Source organism: Rhyacophila brunnea, unplaced genomic scaffold (genome assembly GCF_057557595.1).
Source record: "Rhyacophila brunnea isolate RB1 unplaced genomic scaffold, BYU_Rbru_1.0 scaffold_12, whole genome shotgun sequence".
Lineage (NCBI taxonomy): Eukaryota > Metazoa > Arthropoda > Insecta > Trichoptera > Rhyacophilidae > Rhyacophila > Rhyacophila brunnea.
Genome location: NW_028232774.1, coordinates 9230809 through 9254795, shown reverse-complemented (window position 1 = coordinate 9254795; position 23987 = coordinate 9230809). Strand labels below are relative to the sequence as shown.

At 31.9% G+C, this 23987-nt stretch overlaps 1 protein-coding gene across 2 annotated transcripts; it reads left to right on the top strand.

Moving 5' to 3' along the window:
* Positions 1-1893: 1893 nt before the first annotated feature.
* LOC147077743 (uncharacterized) lies at positions 1894-12539 on the top strand. 2 transcript variants are annotated; one of them, XM_085960744.1, is made up of 6 exons: positions 2035-2315; positions 2761-2814; positions 6018-6092; positions 6644-6697; positions 10284-10324; positions 12399-12539. In XM_085960744.1, the coding sequence occupies exons 1-6, from the start codon at positions 2247-2249 to the stop codon at positions 12445-12447; spliced, it is 342 nt and encodes a 113-aa protein (XP_085816870.1). In that variant the 5' UTR covers positions 2035-2246; the 3' UTR covers positions 12448-12539. The 2 variants fall into 2 exon arrangements, with proteins under 2 accessions (XP_085816871.1, XP_085816870.1); XM_085960745.1 differs by lacking the exon at positions 10284-10324 and having other exon boundaries at positions 1894-2315.
* Positions 12540-23987: the final 11448 nt, after the last annotated feature.

Genomic DNA, 23987 nt, shown 5'->3' with positions numbered 1-23987 from the left:
AGATACTACAGCTAAAAACTCGTAATTTTGCGCTAAATATTCTGTCGATTATGCAAGGAAGAAAGCAGCTGAGGAGAAGAGTCAAGAAAAATAAAGTTCTGTATTTAATTATGTACTGAATAAAATCTTTCAACAATGTTAATATTGCAAGTTTTGTGGTTATGCTTCAAATACACTCTATGACGATCGGTCATATATATGTCGAAAAATCCGTTTCTTATGTTGGCGTCCTGTGTCATAGGGTGTCACAGAGTGTAAATACGATGTCATAGCTCTCATACAATATGTATGTATAATATGTCGGAATGGCATAGATTTGATCATAGACACTAAAACGCTCTTAGCATATATGTGCCCGATCGTCATATAGTCCATTTGAACCCTTTTAGTAAAAAGATTTCCAAGAGAGGAAATCAAGAATAAATTGAGAAATCGATTTATTGATGAGAACCTGGAATCGTGCTTAAAATTAAATCAACAACATACGAACCTGACTTACCCAAACTTTACAAGGAGATGCAAGGCCATTATTCACATTGAGTTTGTCAGTCATTGTCATGATTCAATTTTATGGATACCTGACTTACAATTTAATTTTTATTAATAAATAAGATCATTATTACGTAATATGATATTCAGTTTTATTCAGTGTACCTACCTATAATTTAATTAGGACTTAAAACTTTAACTAAAGTTTATTAAGTAAATAAGCAGTGTACCTACTTACTACCTACGCATATAATTCCAGTTTAAGAAATTTGGCTCTCAAAAGAAATCTCAATCGTTGTACTGTTGATATTTGGCTCTATTGACTAATGAGTTTGCCGACCACTGGGCTAAGGTATTTGACGGGCCCCTTATCCACCGCTTAGATTAAAGACAGTGTGAAACACTACATTAACGTTTTTCAAATTGTGTTTTAGTTCAAATTGAGGGTACTTATACAGTGAATTATTGGCGATTTTCAATACATCTACGTTAATAATGGAGCTGTCGAGTATCGACCCATAATAATCTGAAAATATATTGGACATTTATATAATTTAAAATGTTCATAGTCATGAAGTGCAATAGCGCCGCAGGCAACTTTTTTGCTATTAAAGATAATTTATGATGTGTGTTTATCTCACTTATCTGGTCAACCCGACACGCCGGCCCCCACAGCCCGGGCCCCCAGGCTAGAGCCCTGTCAACCCTCCCCAGCCATCACCTATACCACTCCAGAATTCGGGTGGACACCGAGAATTTCAATAGGGAACGGGTTTCTAAAAAAACCTGACATCAGTGTTTCGAAATTTTTGTGTTAGAAATTAAAATCTAAGAAATTTTACTAAAAAGGGTGCTGAAGAATTACAAATCATTTTTTGCCGTGTTGTTTGTCTTAGCCCAAGGTATAGTTTATTGGCTTTCGATTTCAATGTGTAAAATCATTCTGATGAACACCACATTCAAGAATTTGACAGGTGGCATTCCATGTGGTAATTTTCCAGTAGCAGAATAATAGTCCGGTAATAGAACTGAAACAATTACATAAACACCCACGCTTTCGTTTTGTATAAAATTTATGGTTAATGATGACTATACTTATACTATTTTATGTGGTGGGTTCTTATGAATATATTAGACAATAAGAAAATTTATGAATCAATAAATACGATACATTACAAATGTATAAACGCCATTTTAATGAAGTTGAGTAGTTTTTTAAAAGAACTAAAAAATTAAAATCAGAAGTGGTTTGACGCTTTATACCAAACCACTTCTGGCGGTCAGAGAATTGTTTGATTTATGCTGGAACAGTAAAACAAAAGTTAAATTTCAAACTGTTTCCGGATTACTTTCTACGCATGCGCATTGCGCCAATTTGTGAAACGTCAAACGATTGGAAACTTCACTGAACGTTCCTTAGCTTCGCTCGCTTTTTCTATTGAAAATAATACCATATTTGATATTTCTCTTTTCCATAGTAGGTAAATTATTTTTTAATAATTGTTTAACGATGACAAAATTATGACAGCTGTACTTTATACACGCAATAACTTCACAATTAATATTTAATTGTAATACTTTTTTTATGTCTCCGTTACCAGTGATTATTCGTGATATTATCTCAGGCCCCGGAAGATATTTTTTTTAACATGGTAACACTAACAGCAACAGCAAGCATTTTGTTATTGTTTTGTCTGTACTTTACATTTACAGTGAGTTGCTTTAAAGTTTGAGTTGACATCTTATTTGACACTAAAATGGAGAATAATTCGCGGAAACGTGCCGGAAATTTCATTGAGGACGACAAAGAGTCCATTCGTTCGGTGGTATGATTCATTTTTATTTTATTCAATTTAAGTGGGTTCTCTTGGTTAGATGCTTTCAAAATTGAACACTCAATTTTTGGCAAGTTAAGAAATGATATTATCTCCCGTCACTTTTATATTGTTTGTATATTCTGTGGAGGCCTATATTATGATCTTGTTAGGATCGGACATGGTCAAAAAATATTTAGATTTGAGCGACAAAATAATACAAGCATGCTTATTAATACCAACCAGCCAATGATGCAGGTGCAGTTTGATTTGACGGTAGACCCTTTTTTATATTGATATTATTGATGTTGGTTTGGTCATTATTTATAATGAAACTTGTATGTTGTATGTTTGGGATCTTAAATCATTCACATCAAGCAACAAAATATTTTAATGCCAACCAATTGAATTTATAATTTTTTGAAAACAGTGATCACAAAACATCATAATATTTCAGGTAGATGCACAGCAACGCGAAGAGGATCATCGAGATGCGCAACATGCTTTGGTGGTATGAAACATTTCAATATTTCTTGGTTCACTCTTACAAACCTTGCCATTGTTGGCGGTATTAATCTTTGTGTCCCTGATAATTGTGTAAGAAAAAAAGACCATCATTTATTCATTCTCGTGTTCATCTAAAAATCCAATGTACACAGAATAGTTTTCACACTGTATTATTTTTTCTTCTCTTCAACTCATTGAAATTTCAGCAAGTGCTAACATATAAAGGTTCCACGAGACAAAGGGCGAATGTCAGTTTTTTTCAAATTGTTGGAAAGCATTTAAGTTTACAAGACTAAATTTTCCGGTTTTCTTTACTTTTTTATTGCTCATTTAGTATTTTAGATTACTGTTACTTAATTGTTATAAGACATACAGTACTCTCTCAATAATCCGCCACCCCGAAAACCAGACAAGTGTCCAATTAGTGAAAGCGGCGGATTATAGTGCATACATACAAAATAATATAATATGGTAAAAATTAAAACGGGGATTTCGTAAAAATAGTTTTTTTGAGAAATTTGTACTAGCAAATTACGGTTTTATTTATAATCAAAATCAAGTATTTACTAAATTATACATGTTTATAAACTAAGTTTATTAACAAATCACTTGACACAACCAGTTGTTCAGTGAGGTAGATGTTCTTGAATGGCGTATGATTCCTGGCTTTCCCTATGACCAAAAGCTTCAGTCTGTGTGTCCCGGTTGAATTGGAGCACGGCGTAATTGTGATGCGGTCCTTGGGCACTTTCCTCACTGGTACATTACTTTGTTCGCGATGAATGTACGTTTTACAAAAGAGAAGTTTCCAAAATAAACCCGTCTCATCTGCGTTCTATACTTGTAAGTGGCGGACTACTGAATTTGACAATTGACTACCGGCCAATTATAGAGCTTGATTTTGTGCTTTCAACTAGTAAAAATATCGGCGGATTATAGTAGTTTTCGGATAATCGAGCGGCGGATTGCTGAGAGTGTACTGTATTATTATAATGATAAAAGCAACCATATTTGTATTACTTTTCTTAAAAAGTAATAAATATAGCGATCTCCCAAATATAAAGAGCAAGAAAACTAATAATATTTATTTGCATGAATAATAATTATAAAAATTAGTAAATAATACATGATATAAAATACAAAAATACCACCTAAATCTATTTCATGGTAGGTACCTACCTATTAAATTTTAGTAAATTCTATGACACTACAGTAGTTTGCTTATTAATTTTTGTGAGGAAGTGTATTTATTACTACGCTACAATAAAAATATAACTACCGAACAATGTTTAGACAATGTAACATAACCTCAAAAGTTGACGGATAACAGAATGATTTTTTTGTATAACCGTCGACATTCCTCATTTTTCCCCAGTTTACCCTGTATATGAAAATTGGAAAATGAAATATTTCGTGGGTTAAAGCATTTATGTTATGTACACATTTGGCATCATATACTACTCAAAATCGCTACCAAATGGCATTCAAATCTCAATTTTACAAAATGGATGATATTCCCCTTTCTTCCCGATCACTTCATGATATGTTGTTGTGCTTCAATAACAATATACAGTCGAACTTGATTATTACGATCACGGAAATAGCGAGATCTCGGATGTAATGAGGAAACATACGTTGACATTTTAGTTTATGATTTTCTCCCTACATTTATTCACTTTTATAACAAGCTACTTCACGGGTATACCGAGCAAAACTGTTAATGTGTCGATCGTTTAAAAACAACATTTTCGGCCCTAAGCAATAAAATCCGAACGGGCAGTTAACTAGACCGATGCTGCCGGGATCGGAATACGTTTATGACACTAGTTAAGTGTCTAAGTAAGTACCTACTTGCTGTTTTTGCTGACAACATTGAAAAAGTATCCATGCATATGGTTGAAATTGCATGTAAAAAATCCAAGCTTTGTGAAGTCAATAGGTAGCTACCAGCGCCGGCGTCTCAGCACTACTTCATTACAATAAACAACTTCTTTTGTAGTTTATGAATGCCATGCTTGTTTCAGGGATTTTTACGATGGTTTTCAGATTTTTTATGTTCTATGCTTAAATAGAACGTGGAACATGGAACGTGGAACATAGAAAAATGTTATATAACGAGTAATGCTTATAACGAGCAAATTCAGTCGGTCCCATCTTCCTCGTAATAACCAAGTTCGACTGTATTATAATGTTCATTACTATTTCATTATATTCAAAAATCCTCCGGTATAATATCGAGGGTATGCTGACAGAAAGCATTAAGTCATTAAAACAAGTTATGAGATAATCTCAAAAAGGACTCTGTTTTTCAAAGCATCACGTAGAGTTTTTAATGATTTAAAAAGATTTTTCTACATTATAAAGAATAACCTTTTTGGCATACAAATCAGAAGATTATATTCATAAGTTGTATGTATATTTAAAAAAAAAAATGTAATTTAAATGTGACTGTTGACTAATTAATACGTTGGGCGCTAAAGACGCGCCTAGCGCGTAACGATCAGGTGGCCATTCGATATAATTAGCATGCTATTTAAATGTACGCTCCTACGCTACGCCCACGGTGGCCGCGCGGCATAAGCGTTGGACTATAAAGCTGTGGGTCCCAGGTTCGAATCCTGGGTCTGGCAAGTACACATATTGTTTTTCAATTTGTATGTGTCAGGGTATGGACCTAATAGGTTGAGCAAGTGGCTGACATCCATTTCTCGTAAAAAACAAAAAATCTGTCAATACAAACTTCCACTCTGTGGAGGCCCATATGATCCTATCAGGATCGGACATGGTCGAAAAAAAAAAAAAAAAAAAAAAAAAAATTAAATGTGCTAAAGTCAGCAGTCAATGTGTGCACTCTATCAATAACTATTTTAAAAATCGCAACTTCAATGCAATATAATTATAAAAAAATAATAAATAATGAAAGTGCAATTGTTATAATTATTATATTAGTGATTAGATTGGAATATAAAAAATTAAACTAAGTAATATATTTTTTTAAAAATAATACCAAAATCACACATAATATGACTTAATATGTTACTATTTTATACATTTTGGCATTTAAAACTGGAAAACACCAAAAACTGACTTTGCTGATGTCAGTAAACCCTTGATATATTAATTATTATGAATAAATCTTAAATCATAACAAAATGTTCTAAATGAGTGTTATACCAACCATTTGATTTTCATATTTGTTAAAAACAGATAACAGAAAAGCTTGCAATAATACGTGCACAGCAACGCGAAGAGGAACGCCGAGATGAGCTACATGCTTTGAAGGTATGAAACATTTCAATATTTCTTGGTTCACTCTTTCAAACTTTGCTATTGTTGGCGGTATTAATCTGTGTGTCCCTGATAACTGTATAAGAAAATAAGAGCTCATTCATTCTCTTGTTCATCTAAAAATCCAGTCCACAAAGAATAGTTTTTACACTGTATTATTTTTTCTTCTCTTCAACTCATTGAATTTTAAGCAAAGATGTGAAGGTATACACGTGAATGTCGGTTTTTTTTTAATTGTTCAAGAGAAGGCGTTTAAGTTACTATTAAGACAAAATTTTCCAGTTTCCTTTACTTTTTTATTGCTTACTTAGTGTTTTAGAGGAGTATTGCATTATTGTTATAAGATATATAATGATGAAAGCATCATACATTATTATACAGTACTTATTACTTTTCTTAAAAAATAATAAAACTCCTATCCTACAGTGTAATATAATCATGAATAAAACTAAAATCATCACAAAATGTTCTAACCTCTTGAATTTATATTTTGTTGAAACATTGTAGAAGCATTGTAACAAACACAAAACATTGTAATATTTCAGAAGCGTGCACTTGAACGCGAAGAGGAACGCCGAGACGTGATACATGATTTGATGGTATAAAACATTTCAATATTTCTTGGATCACTCTTACAAACTGCCATTGTTGGCGGTGTTAATCTGTTCCCCCTGATAACTCTATAAGAAATAGAGAGCATCAGCTATTCGTTCTCTCTTTCACCTAAAAATCCAGTCCACACAATAGTTTTCACACTAATATTTGTTATTACTTTCAACTCATTGAGATTTAAGCAAAGTGTTAACACGTGTCATGAACAGGCTTCAATAATAATATATAATGTTAATAAGGTGTCAAAATAAATATATTTAATTATAATCATAAAACCTCTAGTATAATATAATTATGATAAAATCTTCAATCATTACAAAATGTTCTAAATGAGTGTTTTATACTAACCTATTGAATTTATAATTTGTTGAAAACAGCGATAACAAAACAATGTAATATTTCAGATGATTCAGGGATTAATAAACATAATCCTAATAATCATAATGATTTTTTTATCGAATCAAAATCTGTAAAATTGGTATATACTAACCCAGTGGTCGGCAAACCGCGGCTCGCGAGCCGCATGTGGCTCTTTGGCCCCTTCAGTGTGGCTCTTCAACAAATTTAATGACCACATACGGACTAAAACAGTGAAAGGTGGAACAGTCAAAATGTCTTCGAATATAACCAACCAGCAAATGGAATATCTTAAATTGGTTTCAGCTATATCAATAGCAGTTGAGGAGTCTTGTGACATAAATGATACACCACAAATTTGTATGACTTATTTCATATACAGGTCCTAAAGAAAAACTTTTAGGATTATTGCCACTCAAAGGTCAAATACTTGGAGAGGATATTGCATAATTTTGTAATTGAGTGCATGGAGAAACATCATATTTACCTCGTTAAAATTACGTCAATTTCAACAAACAGGGCAAAAAGTATAGCCAGCGTAAGAAAAGGGTTTGTTAATGTTTTGAAAGAAAAAAATAATCACGAGATACTTGCTTACCATTGCATTATTCATCAAGAAGTGCTTTGAGCGCAGACATTTCAAAAAAAAAAATTCAAAGTTATGGAATTTGTGATTAAGATTATCAACTTCATTAGCTAAAGCTCTTAATCATTGCCAATTTAAAGATTTTTAAGTTGAAATGGAGAGTGAGTATGCAGATCTTCTGCCGCATAACAAAGTACGCTGATTATCAAAAAAAAACGTTTCGCTTTCTTATTAACAGAAATCAAAACATTTCTCCTTGAGAAGGGTGTTCACTATCCAGAAATAAGGGATGATCAGCTGATGCAAAAAAATATTTCATGGTAGACGTTACATCTCACCTAAACCAGCTCATAAACTACAATTTTTTAAATGTTAGAAGAAGTTATTTCATTCGAAAACAAATTATCCCCTTTGCTCAAGATTTTGATATTGTCATGTGCTATTTCAAAACAATAATTTTAAATATGAGGGAAGCTTTTCTTAACCGGTTTCAGGAATACAGAAACATCAAAGTGATGTTAGCCTAAAAAACCTATTAATACTACTGTATGAGAATTATTTTTTCTCTCTTTAATGTTGATATTGACAACTTTGAAATGCAATTGCTGGGTTTAAAAAACAAAGAATTATGGAGCTCTAAATTTGAACGTCTTTGTGCTGATATGGAAATATTGGAGAACTGTTTTAAAAGACCTGGATAAGGAAGACATGATGATTTTTAACACCTGGAATAGTATTCCTGACTCATATAGCGTTTGCTGTTCTTTCCTATTTCGGTTCTACATATTCATGCTAACAATATTTTTCAAGCATGAGCCTTATCAAGAGTAAATTGATGCCTGGAATCGTGCCTAAAATTAAAAACAACAACATACAAACCTGACTTACCCAAATTTGTCAAGGGATGGGATGCAAGGCTTTTGTTCACATTAAGTGTGTCAGTCATTGTAATGATTTAATTTTATGGATACCTTACTTACAATTATTAAATTCTTATCAATAAATAAGATCATTATTAGGTATGAAATCGAGTTTTCTTCAGTATAGCTATAGTTTAATTAAGGCTTAAAACTTTTATTATGGTTCATTAAGTTAATAAACAGTGTACCTACCTATATAGTTTAAGTTTAAAAAAATTGGCTCTCTAAAGAAATCTCAATCGTTGTACTGTTGATATTTGGCTCTGTTGAATAATGAGTTTGCCGACCATTGTACTAACCTATTGAATTTATAATTTGTTGAAAACAGCGATAACAAAACAATGTAATATTTCAGATGATTCAGGGATTAATAAACATAATCCTAATAATCATAATGATTTTTTTATCGAATCAAAATCTGTAAAATTGGTATATATACAAAATCAGTATGTTAGTGACGTGTATGTACCTGCACATGTCACAGGGGGATCACCGAATTCTCACAGATAATAAATAGCTATTTTTTGCTGCCATATGCAATCTTAACATCAGAAAAATAATAAATCTGTTTATTAAACCAGTTAGACGCCGCTGACGTGCAGGTACGCACTTGTTTCTACGCCGGATTTTATGAATGTATGTTTTAATTTTCTCATTGAATTTAATACAAACATATCCATGAATAAATAGCAATTGTTAAAATCTCGGAATGTTTGTGAATTTTATTATACGTATTGTACTTATTGTCAACACAAAATGTTATTTTTTGAAGTTATACTTCTTTTGGCGCGTTTGGGAAATCAGATCAGTGTATTTTTGGCGTGTGACATGTAACACATAATTTATTTTTTCACACGAAAAAAACACCGATTGTTCGGTTATCAGCCGAACGCACTACCTTTACGCCACAGTATGATACTGCAATCGTGACGATTATACAGTATAATATTATAGTTTAGAATTGTTCCGTTGCCTAGGCAGCAAATTTATTATTGTCGGCCATTTGCAATTCCTTACGTAAACAAACGATTAAACGTCAGTTAGTAATATAAGTTAAAGTGTATAGAAATAAACCAACGGCATTCCAATAAGCAGTCCTTTTTCTAGAGTGTGTAATTTAACAAGATAATTTAAAGCTAGTCAAAGAATCTAGTTTATCACAAGTTTTGTTTTTGTTTTGTTACGCCAAAAAAGTATAACTTCTAACGCACGTACATAAGTACACACCGATTTTTTTGATATATCGCCAGTTGAAAGTCTACCATTTAACACAATGAACCATTTCTTCACTGGACAACGCATAAAAGTCGTACAAACATTCTATGGCTCTGGCAAATGAAAAGTTAGTTAGTGAAAACAAAATATAAGTCTAACTGACAAAGTGTGTATTATTTTCGTTGGATCTACACAGTCTACCATTACTACATATTATTGCTTGGTCTAGGCAAGGTTTAATTGAATTTCAAAAACTAAGCAATACAATCTGTAATTTGTATTATTAGTTCAATGAAAACAAATAATTAGTAATATCAGATCTCCACAGCCTACCGCCACCCTTCGCCACTGGATGATACCCATGGTCTCGTAAGAATTCAAAATCGTGTCTACTGTTGCTTTTCATATTTCACAAGGACGCAATCGTAGGCCATCACTCATTACTAAGAGATAAATGATTACATAATTAATAGAATATATGTAATATCATTTCAGATGAAGACGAAAAATGCAGAGCTGGGTATAATAAATGCAAGGTGTGTTAAGTTTCATCTCATAAACCCGTCTCAGACTATTTTTAATGTTTTTTCAGCGATCAATCATGATCATAATATACTGCCGACTCACATATTTAAACTCGTCTCATCTGCGACACACCCACGATGGCCGCATGGCTCAAGCGCCGGTCTATAGTGTCGAGGGTCCCAGGCTCGAATCCTGGGTCTGGCAAGTACACATATTGTTTTTCAATTTGTGTATGAGTATGGACCCAATAGGTTGAGCAAGTGGCTGACGTCCATTTCTCCTAAAAATAAAATCTGTTAATACAAACCTCCACCCTGTGGAGGCCCATATGATTCTACTAGGATTGGACATGGTCAAAAGAAAGACATTTTTGACTGATTTTATTCAACGTTATTTGTATATATGTTACACCGAATGTGTGAAATTGCGTATTACACGAAATCGGCAATATTTTGCCTAATTCATGAATAAGGCAACGGGCTTGCATTATTCATGAATTAGGCAATTTATCTGCAGAGTGCGTGAATTTGGCAGGGTATTGAATTCTTGAACTGTCAACATGACTAGAAAAAGTAAATTTAATACGGATGGTTTTATAAGTTATAATTGGAAATAATATAATATTATTATTATTAGGTTAGGTTTTTTAATTCTGAATTCAACTGAATGTCCATTTTGAGGTTAGCTATCAAGTGTCAACAAACTATCACAAACAAACAATCGACCATTGCACGATTGATACCCAAGCACGAATCAAATCGCGAAAATATCTTTTAATAAAATTCTTCCGTTATCATATTATAATTCTAGATTTTTTTTGGGCATAGTAAAAGGATATGAACGTCATTGTAGTTATTGATTGGTATATTTTTATATAATAAATGATGTTTGACACATTTGGTTAGTTTGATTAGTTGCAAAAAACACTACCGGAGCTCTATTTTGACCAATGCACGAGCATTTGACACATTTGGTTTAGTTACAAAAAACACCACCGTAGCGCTACTATCTAATTTGCCCAATGCATGAACTAGGCAGAAAAATTACTGCCGAATCACGCCCTCGGCAGATATTTTGCCTAATTCATGAATAAGGCAACGGGGTTGCATTTTTCATGAAATAGGCAAATTTGAAATATGAAAATTTTGCCGATTTTATGTAATATGCAAATTTCACACATTTGGCGCAACATATAGTCAAATTGTAATCCCAAAATCCCAGGATCAAAATTTTGGCTCGGGATTGGATTCCCTAATTAGAACTATCAATCATCCACTGTGATGGAGTGGATATGTTTGGTTCTCTTGCCTCTTTCAAAATTAAGTTGCTCCAAAATTTACCACTCCTTGTAATTGGACTGTTTTTTTTTCTTAATATATTGCGTATCATCTTATGTAACACAATTATTTTTAATAGTTTTTGCCAATTTGATGTAATTATGCTTACTGCGTCCGCCTGTTATTGGGACCATCACTTACTCTTTTATTTTATATCTCATATTATACTTATTGTTCTGCGATTGATCGTGTTAATTGACATAAAAAAAAAAACTGTCACCGATTTTCTAAATACGTAACACTGTAGATGAACAGTTCTACAAACTTATCCGAAGAATGGTCAAAAATGGAACTACGAACTACCATATGGACACCATTTTGATTTCGTCATTCGTATGTCAGATTCTCCCCCATCAATTCTTTAGATAAGTTTGTCGCACTGTACAGTATTTATTCGAAGTTGATACATAACTCTTATAAGGTTACAGTAAGTTGTGTTTGGTTTTGGTTTATTTTTATGTAGGTACCACTTCTAATAAAAAGTGCACTCGAGTAAAAAAAAAAATTAGCTCAGTAAAATTTTCCAAAGATTCATTAATTGTATGAAATCATCGACAAAAGCTAAGTTGAAAGTAAAATAACGTAATTTTTCTCTTTAGTTTTTTTATAGTAAATAACCTTTTACCACTCCATATATGGGGTTCCAAAAATATTAATGATGGATGATATTTTGAGCAATTTGTCCAATAACCCGTCGGTCCATGCTCCGTATCAAACACGCAATAAATAGACGACTAATTCTTTTCAGACGCTGCACCGGAACCTTCCCCGGGCGGCTGCTCTACCAACAACGCTAATGCCACCACCTATTTGATACATGAACACAATATTGTCAAAAAGTGTTATATTTGCTATGTTTTTAGATTGAAATAAAATTTATATTGGGTGACTTAGTGTTGTGACAATTTTTTATTTTTATTTCGGATTCAATTTGCGTATAAATTTTTGGGGGTGTGTATGCTTATGTAATGGAATTCTCGGAATAAAGATCTCTAAACACTGGTCTATCCGAAAAATATTATTTTTATACTGATGATAATGTTAATGTTGAAAATATAGAAGATGAGTGCGAATGGTTTGAAAATTTTTTCAATAATGTTAAAAGTGATAATACTGATTGTAATAAACAAATAAACCGGGATAATAATTTATATTGGCTTCCTGGTATGGAAATACCATTGAAGACCATTTGTTCGAAGAGTATTTGTTCTAAAAAAATACCATTATGGACAGGAATCATGATACCCGCTATATGGCAATAGTTGCGATCTTTCCTGCACTACCTCAAATGTACAGTTATTTTTTGGATTCAAACAAATTGACATTCAAAAATGAAAATTTAATTAAACAACAAAAATGAAACAAAAAAGGGCAGATTTGTTTTTAAGCAAACATTTATTTTCTCTGGAAGGCCAGTTGAAAATTACGGCTTTGAAATATCACTGCTATGGGAAATGGAAAAAATTTTGATAATATTCCAGATGATGATTTTCCAGAAGAATCTATTTTTTCGCAAAGACAGCGACCGGAACAAAATTGGCAAGGTTAAAATGTTGTGAAACGACGAAATCGGCAATCGTATTTCAATAAACAACCGGATTGGAGTTCCGATACTGCGGATGTTGTATCGGTCAAGCCAATTAATATTAAAAAAATGGACATTTATTGCCAGTCATTTTATTTAAATCTAATTTAATAGCATTAAAAAATACATTGCCTTCGACGCAGTTGTTCACGCACGCATTTAGATGCAGAAAATTTTAATACAAGTGTTGTGGATTCAATGAGAACTTCTAAATTGAGTGAATTAGTATACTGTGTTAATGGAAAACAAGTAAAGTACAGTATAACCTCGTTTTTACATACCCGGAATTCACGTTTTCCCGGCAATTGCGTGTATTTTTTTCAGTCCCTCAAAAAACGTAAAATAGGGGTATACTGTAGTTTCACAAAAATACGGGCGGAAATTTTGGATTCCATTTTCAGTCACTATAATTTTAGCAAAAACTAACTGTCTAACTGAGTAACTATATCCGATATATAATTTTAAGTATACTAAAATTTAGATTAAAAGCATTGATTGATTTTATTCCACCATCGCATAAAGACTAGTGGTCATTAAAAAACCCATGTACACCGGTTTTCAGGTCAGTGGGAATCAATCGATGACTTTCAACACAAAAACTAATTTCAAATTCTCTAATTGTTATTCCACATTTTTATTAATGTAGGTGGCAATGTAATTTTTAATTTTATTTAGTAAATCTTAGTTACTTCATACAATTTATTCTTTTGTTTGGTGAAATGTAACACAAAATATATGCATACTTTTATAGTATATTTAAGGCTTTCAAACTATTTTTATATATGATCAATCCATATGATCTAAAAACTTACAATAAAAAAAAACTGCTTTAACTCTGCACTCTCTTGGCCAGACATTCTGGCCCGAACGATTCTAGTAGGGAGCTCAACTGGCCAGTGGGTCTGGCCCAGAGCAGGTATACATTTACTCCCCGATTTATCAAAAGTGCATGCAAATTCTACAAAATGTTATAGCTGACAAATGTAGTTAAACATTATAACTGCAGGATAAACCATCAAATTTACATTAGTATTAACCTTTGGGTTGAATAAATTCTTGGAAAAATTGATGTATCTATTCACCTGATTAAATATAAGGGGCAGACTTTTAAGCTTTTCCCACTTACAGTGACCATATTTGTTTGTATTATGGAACTAGTATTTTTCTAACTCCTTGTATATTATTAATTTATTACTAGCTGAGCCAGCTGGCTCTCGCCAGTCTGTCTCGCTAGGTCTTGCAGACGGCTTGGCGGTGTTGGATTTTATTAAGTATGCATAGATGGCGCCATAGTTTTCTCTTCGGGATGGATTTTTTATTCACGTCAGACAGTTTGACATTTCGCTGATAGTAGTAGAATGAGGTTGCGGAATCCTTCATCCAGCAGTGGATTGATCCTAGTTGATGATGATGATGATAACGATATGAGTATGTAGATAAATATAATATCACCAATTTTGATAAATACAGCAATTCAAATGACAGAAAGGAATAGAATCAGGCTAGAAAACCCTTCATCCAGCAGTGGATTAGATCAGGTCGATGGTGACGATGACGATATTAATATGTAGATAAATATAATATCACCGATTTTGATAAATACAGCAATTCAAATGACAGAAAGGAATAGAATCAGGCTAGAGAACCCTTCATCCAGCAGTGGATTGATCCTAGTTGATAATGATTTAAATAATAATATGTATAACATCAATTATTGTTGAATAGCTTTTAAATATTTTTGGGTTATATGAGCCAATTCAATTGAATGTTTATAAGTTTCATTGGTTTAAAAAATTATCATTTAACAGCCATATAAAAAATGTTACGTTATTAAATTCTGACATAATATTCTATGGTTGATCCAGTGTTGCCATGTCTACTTAAATTTCAGTAGATCAACTGATATTTTTTGCCAATATACTGGATTTTTGATTTTTTTTCGAAATTCAAGAAATCTACTGATATTTGTGTTTCTCCATAATTGTAAATTAACTGATGATTCTTTCAATAATAAACTTGAAATGATTTACGCATGACCTTTTTTGATGTTATACACTTCTAAATTGACATAAAAAGCATTGTAACTCTACCCAAGAGCGCCATTTTACCCATTAATATCATCATTGCTTACAGAAAATTAATAATATTAGTTATTGTTATTCTTATTAGTTTTAAATCATATCTAATAAACCACATTTTTCAAAATCTACTGATATTTTATGAAATCTACTGAATTTTTTGTCAAAATCTACTGAAATTTTAAATTTTGACTTGGCAACACTGGGTTGATCGCATAGTCAGTATCGCCATGTCTATCTACTGATTTTTTTAAATTTTGGCTTGGCAACACTGGGTTGATCGCATAGTCAGTGTTGCCATGTCTATCTACTGATTTTTTTTTAAATTTTGACTTTGCAACACTGGTTGATCGCATAGTCAGTGTTGCCATGTATATCTACTGAATTTTTAAATTTTGACTTGGCAACACTGCAACCCAGTGTTGCCAAGTCAAAATTTAAAATTTCAGAAGATTTTGAAAAATGTGGTTTATTAGATATGATATAAACTAATAAGAATAACAATAACTAATAATATTAATTTACTGTAAACAATGATGATATTAATGGGTAAAATGGCGCTCTTGGGTAGAGTTACAATGCTTTTTATGTCAATTTAGAAGTGTATAACATCAAAAAAGGTCATGCGTAAATCATTTCAAGTTTATTATTGAAAGAATCATCAGTTAATTTACAATTATGGAGAAACACAAATATCAGTAGATTTCTTGAATTTCGAAAAAAAATCATAAATTCAGTATATTGGCAAATTTCAGTAGACATGGCAACACTGCTGGGTTGATCGCATAGTCAGTGTTGCCATGTCTATCTACTGAATTTTTAAATTTTGACTTGGCAACACTGGGTTGATCGCATAGTCAGTGTTGCCATGTCTACTGGAATTTCATTAGATCTACTGAAATTGTTGTCAGGAAAAGAAGAAATAATGATATTTGTGATGAACAAAAGTCACTTTTTACATGATTTTTTAAAAGACACTTGTGAGATTATGTCAATATGCACGCTTTCACCAAACACAATCGTTGAATTTCATACATTTTTGTCAATCAATGGTATTTTGAAGAAAAAATCAAAAAATCTACTGAACTTTGAAAATGTTAGTTGGAAACACTGGTTGATACCTTTTAAATATTTTTGGGTTATAATGAGCTAATTAAATGTATATAAGTTTCATTGGTTCAAAATAAAAATTGATTCAACAGCCTTACAAAAAAAAAAAACAAAAGTGACATCATATTTTAAAATTTTCCTTGGTATCGTGATATGTCGTACGCCCGCGTTTCAATGAAATGATCAGTTTTAATCGGAATTCGTATAAATGTTATTGTTTATTTGAATATTTATAGTTATCTATGGGTGCTTGTTATAAATGTGAGTTATTATATAGTGCTGTGCATTTTTAAATCATTAGGAGACGTAAATAATATCACCTGTCGTTTTTTACATAAACAACAAATAATGACGGATGTTACCTTTTTTTTAAAAGTGATTTTTTTGTGACTGTGTTAAGTTATATAAAATTGTGCTCACTTCAACTTACAGTCACTCGAATGCATCTCATAAGTAAATATGTGGTCAGTCAATTGAAATACCGTATGTTAGTATACATAGCGTAATAAATGTATAGTGTCAAAAGACTTGATTTCCGTCAGAGGTGTAGAAACTTAACATAAACAGAGAACTTAATTTATAAAAATTTAAATAAATCAGTTCTAATATGTTTATCGATCAATCTTATTATGATTAGTTTGTGAAAATTGATTGTATATATCGGTTAAAACGCATTTTAAATTTAAAGCGGCCATCTTTGTTTAGTCGGTTCGAGTGTTGCAAACATTGTGAAAAAATAAATACCCATATTGTCAATAATGTGACGTATGTGCCGGAAAGCTTTAGAGAAACATCAATATTATATCGCAAGATAACTTAAATTCGGAAAACCCTTCCTTTCATACTCTATATGACCTATTTGAATTTCGAACATTCAATTAGTGTGTTTGGCGTTTGAACCCATCGGACGTGACGAATAAGGCACACAATCGCTCGCAAAAACGGGCAAAGCTGTAGGATAATAATAATGAAAGATTATTAGATATTCTTAATACATACAATAATTTCAACATGAGGTGTCATATTACCAGTATCATTTATTAGCCAATATCCAATGTGTAATCATTGTAATCAAACACCCAATGCATACTGGGGTATAAGAACACTTTTGATTGCTTATCTTAATATTTCCATTGTTATTTACATTGTCATTTGAATGCCTGTTATTTTTGTATGAAGTAAGTATATTGTGTCGATTATCACTTCTCTTATCAATCTAAATATCTAAGAATGCACTGCATAATATGATTATTAAATATAATCTTAGTACCAACCCTTTCAACTTCAGTATTGTCTCCACCATAAGACTGTAAATAAGTGCATCTAGTAACAGTTACGAAATCATTGTCCAACTCAATATAATCTGCTATAATTATATTATATTACATTCTAATAAAGCCAGTTTAATTAGTATAAATTCGTGTTTAATGAAGTTCATCTCGCCGTTCCATAACATTACCTATTAATAATTATAAATAATAACAACGGAAAACACCAAAAATGTCAATGAAAATAATGATAGTGATCATTTCAATACAAGTGACGGCGAAGATTTGGATACATTTGATAATATTGGTTTTGATGATGTTGAACGTGTATTTATTCAAGGAAGACATTCAATAGATCCAGAACAGCGTTAAAATCATGTCAATCTACATGTTATTATACCTGATGTACAGAAAAAATATAGGGATTGCGTTGTTTGCGGTTCTAATAGGAAAGGAAATCAAAGAAAGCGAACAATATATTATTGTAAAACTTGCGGCTTGTAACAAACTGGCACTTCATGTAGGCGGATGGATGCTTTGAAAAATATTCTGATTAGTGCAAGTTACATTGGTTTAATTTAAAGTTTAAATCGTAAACTATTTTTATTGTTATAACAACATTTAAAATAAATATCATTAATTCTGTACATTGTAAATGTTATATGTCAAACTGATACACCCCTGTTACAGGCGGGCTTCTCCCGGTGTAAAATAATCATTTAGTAGCTATAAGTCAAAACGTAACCCTGACCTCTAGAAACGGCTTCATAAAACATCTAATCTGATTCCTTGCTCAACTTCGTAAGTATTTTTTATTCATAAGTAAAGGCCTTCGTCCGGTGTGTGAAAATCACATATTGGGCGGAGTTGTAATTAAGATACATTTAATTTAATTTAAAAAGTATAAATGATGATGGATGAAAGAGATAATTTTAAGACTAAATATAAGGATTCAAAAATAATAAATTTTGCCGCACTTGCCGGCTACGTTAAAATATCTGCGCGCCTGCGCCGAGGTGGTCCTCGTGATTCGTCAAATCAAAATCATGCGATAAAATTTGGCCCATCACGAGAGTCCTTTTTGTTGGACGGCGTGGGTACGCGAAGTTTGAAAAAGAAAAAAAAGTTAGTCAGCGTCCCTTTTCCAACGTGTACGGACCTGCGAAACTTATTGTTAAAACAAAATATGTAAACGTGTAAATAAAATGTAAAATATAAGAAGACCACGTTACGAGCACGAAAGACCGTGTTTTATTTACACTCCAATCGTTTAACTCTTTATTTTGTGAATCCGGGGTTCGATGGAAACCTGAGCTAGCCGCTGGAACCCCGGGTATCTCAAAACACCGTGTACAGTGATCAAAACTACTGGAATAGCTTGTTTATACTTTCTACCCAAAGGTACGCCCGTTTTATGTATGTATTCTATAAACAAATTAATACCAGATGTCATTTTGAATATTACAGCAAATTAATAGTTTGCATGCAAATGAAATTGCAATGAGTCGCAGGATAATTAAAAAGAAACTGCTCCAAGCATTTAAGTACCATTTACGGTTATATTACCTGTGTTCTGAACTATTCACATAATATATTGATAATTAATAGATGACTACAACATATTTAAAGCATACATATTACTTTTAGTAAGTCCAATAAAGCATTTTTTTTTTGCGAATCGTAGCAAAAACCCATTGCATCAGTAATGGTCATACGAGTCGTCAAACACGGTGTCCAAAATCTAATGAAGTTTTTTTTTTAAATATTAAATTTAGAAAAATGAGTTTTTCTTGTATATTCAGGTACTACAGACAAATTTATTGACATTTTCACTCGCTGGATCAGTATTAAGTTATTATTTAATATAAACATCACAAGTTTACTACTTTAAATATCTACAAGAAAGTCTCGAATTTAGATCAGAGTAGCAAATACGTTTTGAAAAAAATTGGGCAGAGTGGGAAAGGTTAAAGTCAGCGTTCGTCAAACTTTTCCAGCTCTTTTATTGTATGATAATTTGTATTAAAATATGTAATTTCATAAGCTTTCTCAACCTTGCTGTAGTATTTTTTTAAAAATTGACATTAAGTTTCCAAAAATGACATAAATGTCACTTTTTATAGAAATCCACATTTGAATGACACCATAGATGTTATAAATATAGAGATAGGCAATGAAGCGGGTTACTCATGCAACCAAATGAAGCATGTCGACGACAGCCGATAACTTACGAGAAAAAGCGACGCGATAAAAAAGCGCAGGGCATCACTGAGGATTTACGTTGGCCCTTTGACCGTAGTACCTTACGTAGTTACTACGTACTCATATAATATAATAATGTTCATCGAAGGAAGGTTTAAAATAACAACACTGTTAGGATTTTAGTATAATTATATTTGAAAGTTGGGAATTTATGAAAAGATAGGCAGGATATTTAGGTACTTACTCTTTCAAAAGTAATACAAGTAATAAAGTAATTATAATACTAGCAATAAAGTAATTAAAGTAAATAAAATTATAAAAGGATAATATATGTCATATTATATTAATCAAAAATAAAGTTTACATAAAGATATAGAAAACACATTAATTCTTGCAAATATCCCATCACTGTAATTAATTCAGCCTTAATTAAGTTTAACTTACATATTTGTAATTAGTTCGGGTTTAATTAAGTTATACTACATTATTATATATACTTACAATATATATGATATATAAAAAACTTTCCAAAATTTCTGTTATGATAAATATTAAGAGAATTAATAAGAAATTTTTGAATCATCATTTAAATTCTAATCATTTAAAAATAAGAAACAAAGATCACATTATCACATATCACAAAACGTTTACCTAGGGATTGCAATACCGAATGAAAATATCAATACCGGTTTTTCGGTGTTTCTTATTGAATACCGGTATTTATTGAAACATAAAAAAGTACTTATCAGTAAAAATATAACTATCAAAATCTCTTTAAAACATTATTTTATAGTAAAAACCTACTTACCTACATTTATTATGTTGACATTTAAAATTGATCATAAATATTGTAGAATTGGTGATTTATACAAATAATTTGAATAAATTGATAATTTTAACTAAAACTATCAAAAAGGCTAGTTCATTAAGATGTGCAAATAAGTGGGTTTGCAGGAAATGCCTCTTCAATTCAACGCGTGTACAGTCATCAATAATTTTATTATAGAATTCTGCTAAGTCTTGAAAGTGTTTCAATTGTTTTCTTAAATATTGTTTTTGAGGTGTTTCACAGATGTCCTGGGGAAGATTTTCATTTCTGGGTGATATGCCAATGTCATCATGTGTTTCTATGACATTCATGGATTGCTATAAACAATAAAAAACAACATTTAAAAAAAATATTGGCGGTTATGTTTTTCTGTATATATTATCTGAGGTGTTTTCAAGTTATGTATGTTAAATAAACAACTTATATTTACCACACATTCTGAGGACGATGATTCTGGAGAAATTGATGGGAATGCATTTTGTTGTAATACGTGTCCGTGTTTGAAATTTTAATAAATTTCTTGTCAAAATGCGCCGAACAAACGACGTGATGGTCCTTTGCCACCCAATCTATGCCACGTATTATTTTTGACCAATTTAGCCGACGTTCCAAGTCGCGGGGAAACCTACGGCAAACATAATATAAGTAGTACGTACATATCTATAGGTAGGTATATGGATTATAAATATCTGAACACAAACACATCTCATAATCAATTAATATTGTAAACAAAATAAATAAATATATATCACGTTATTCACAATCTTAAAAAATCTTGTGTACTGGTATTCCACGAAGAATTAACAGTGAATATTATCAAAGTATCAACGCATACAATGATATAAAAATGCTCAAATATACGATACAATCAAAATGTGTTTCTTATATTCAATTATAATATTAATAATCAATGCGTTCACTTAAATGCGGTCCTGAGCAATACAAACACGACTGCTGTGTCATGCGATGTAAACAGAGTAATTCGGAACGAATTTAACCACGCGTTAGGCAGCCGAGTTTATTTTAGATTATTATTTTAACATGTATAAAAGTAATTAAATATACTCGCTTGTGATACGTCACGGCTCCTAAGCGTTTATTCTTTTCATTACTATCGTTTTTACAATTTAACACACTACGCACAACCATTTTTACTGTATATTACCTAGCTCAGGTGAACCTTCCACGTTGATTTACCAATGCAAACTGAACGTCAATGTGACGCACGTTGAAGTGCTACCATAACTTGATTCCCAGCCTGCCTCACCATACTTTCATATACGTTGACGTCCCTAGAATGCCACCTTGCGGGGGATTACGATATCTATCTATCTATCTGTTTTATGTTTAAATCTATCTATGTTTTTTGATTTTACAACTTTCTACAAAATTCTACAAAAACGTCATTATGTTACAAAGATTTTCTAACAAAATCGTCAAATGTCACTGACAAAAAATAACCTTTTTGTGAGAAAATAATATGTTTGCCTTGGTTTATTTGACACTTTATTGTATTTTTAAACTGAAAATGATTGATTTCTCAGGTGTTTTCTTACAAAAAAGTCATATGTCAAGGAGTTGCTATGTTTAGTATTTTTTTCTCATACCTACTTATAATTATTATTGTGTAATATTTCTATTGTTAAACCAGTCTCATATAGTTCACTAATAATATATATTTTTTAAATACTTGTTTTTTATTGTTGGCCAAGATGGAAAAGTTTTTTCTCTCCTGAAAAATCATGTTTTTTTGACAAAGTGCCCTTTTTGTACCAACTCAATTATCAGTTTTACTATTATTTTTTCTAATTTAATAACATCGATTTGCCCACTATATATTATGTACTGGACGTATTGTTTAGTTTTTTTTTTGGATTTCGATAATAATTGTGGAATATTTAGATCTACCTGTCCATATTGTATTCATGTTTGTATCTTGATTTTATCATTGTTATAACTGATGTAACTTCTTTGACCTCAGTAGCAATTTTTAATTGATTGTTTTTTATTTTGTTAATAATTAATCATACAGTGAATATTTAGTCATTCTCAATAATATTTATATATAACTGTATTATAATGTCTCTTTATAATTACCTCTATTACTTGTTTATATCCATTAAAAGTTTGATAAAAAATTTTATTGTTTTATTATTGATTAGATGAATTTAAATAAATTAAATATTTAAATGAGTGGTTGATGAATGAACGTGGTATAAAAGAAAATCTGGATATTGAAAAGAGTGAAGGCTTATTTAGACGAGTCACTGCGGATGTTCATCTGCAGGGAATTGCATTCAGGTATTCACTTTTTGTTTACACGTGTCACTGTAAGTGTAGAAAAAATACTCAATTCATTCCAAAATGTCGTCAAGAAATAGCGGTGTAGGTTGGAATTCAAATTTATTACAATCATTATGTATTATCAAATTATTATATGGACTGCTGAACATCTATTTAACCCGTTTGTTTTCAATTATTCAAAATGACAGTTTATGTATCTATGTAAATATGATGACAATACTCAGGGGCGCAGTGCGCATGCGTGACGTGTGCGCATGCATGGCACTTTTGGAAACATCCGCAGTGATCAAAAAAATGATTCAAAAGTAGAACAAGTTGAACTTCATTCACTTTTAATTCCGGGTGATCACTTTTGATGATTCGTTGATGAATGTGCGTTTACACGGGTCACTGCGGATGATCGTCAAAAGTTAATAGAATAGTTAGAGGTGGTTCGGCCACCTTGAAAGGAAGGATGATTCATTTACTGGCGGCGAGATGTCAATTGGTGAGTTGGCTCTCGTCCAGTTGTTCAAGCGGCCAGACGGTAGAGGCGAATCGTCTTAGACATGCCGGAAGCGTTCGTCTGTGATAATATGAGTACATAATAGACGACTAACCATTTGCGTATGTCTGATCATTTGTACCGCATAAAATATTCTTTTATATGGCTTTCTTATTTTAACACGTCATCTCTCGTCAAGTCGAGAGCGAGAAGATGCATTCCTCTCCTCGCTCAGTATGCTGGTTGCTGGTCGTCGTCTGTTTGGGACTTGGGAGTGAACAATTAACACCTCGGAATTGTCGAAAACGGAAATTTTTTTTATTTAGTTACTACTATTTGGTTACTTTTTATATAATTTTAATAATTTTTGCAGAGGACGAAATGTATCTGTTTACAATGTCGATATATCTAGAAGCGTCTGCCCATACAAACATGTTTTTGCTTTCGACCGCTTTCAGTGAAAAAGTGCTTCAGCAA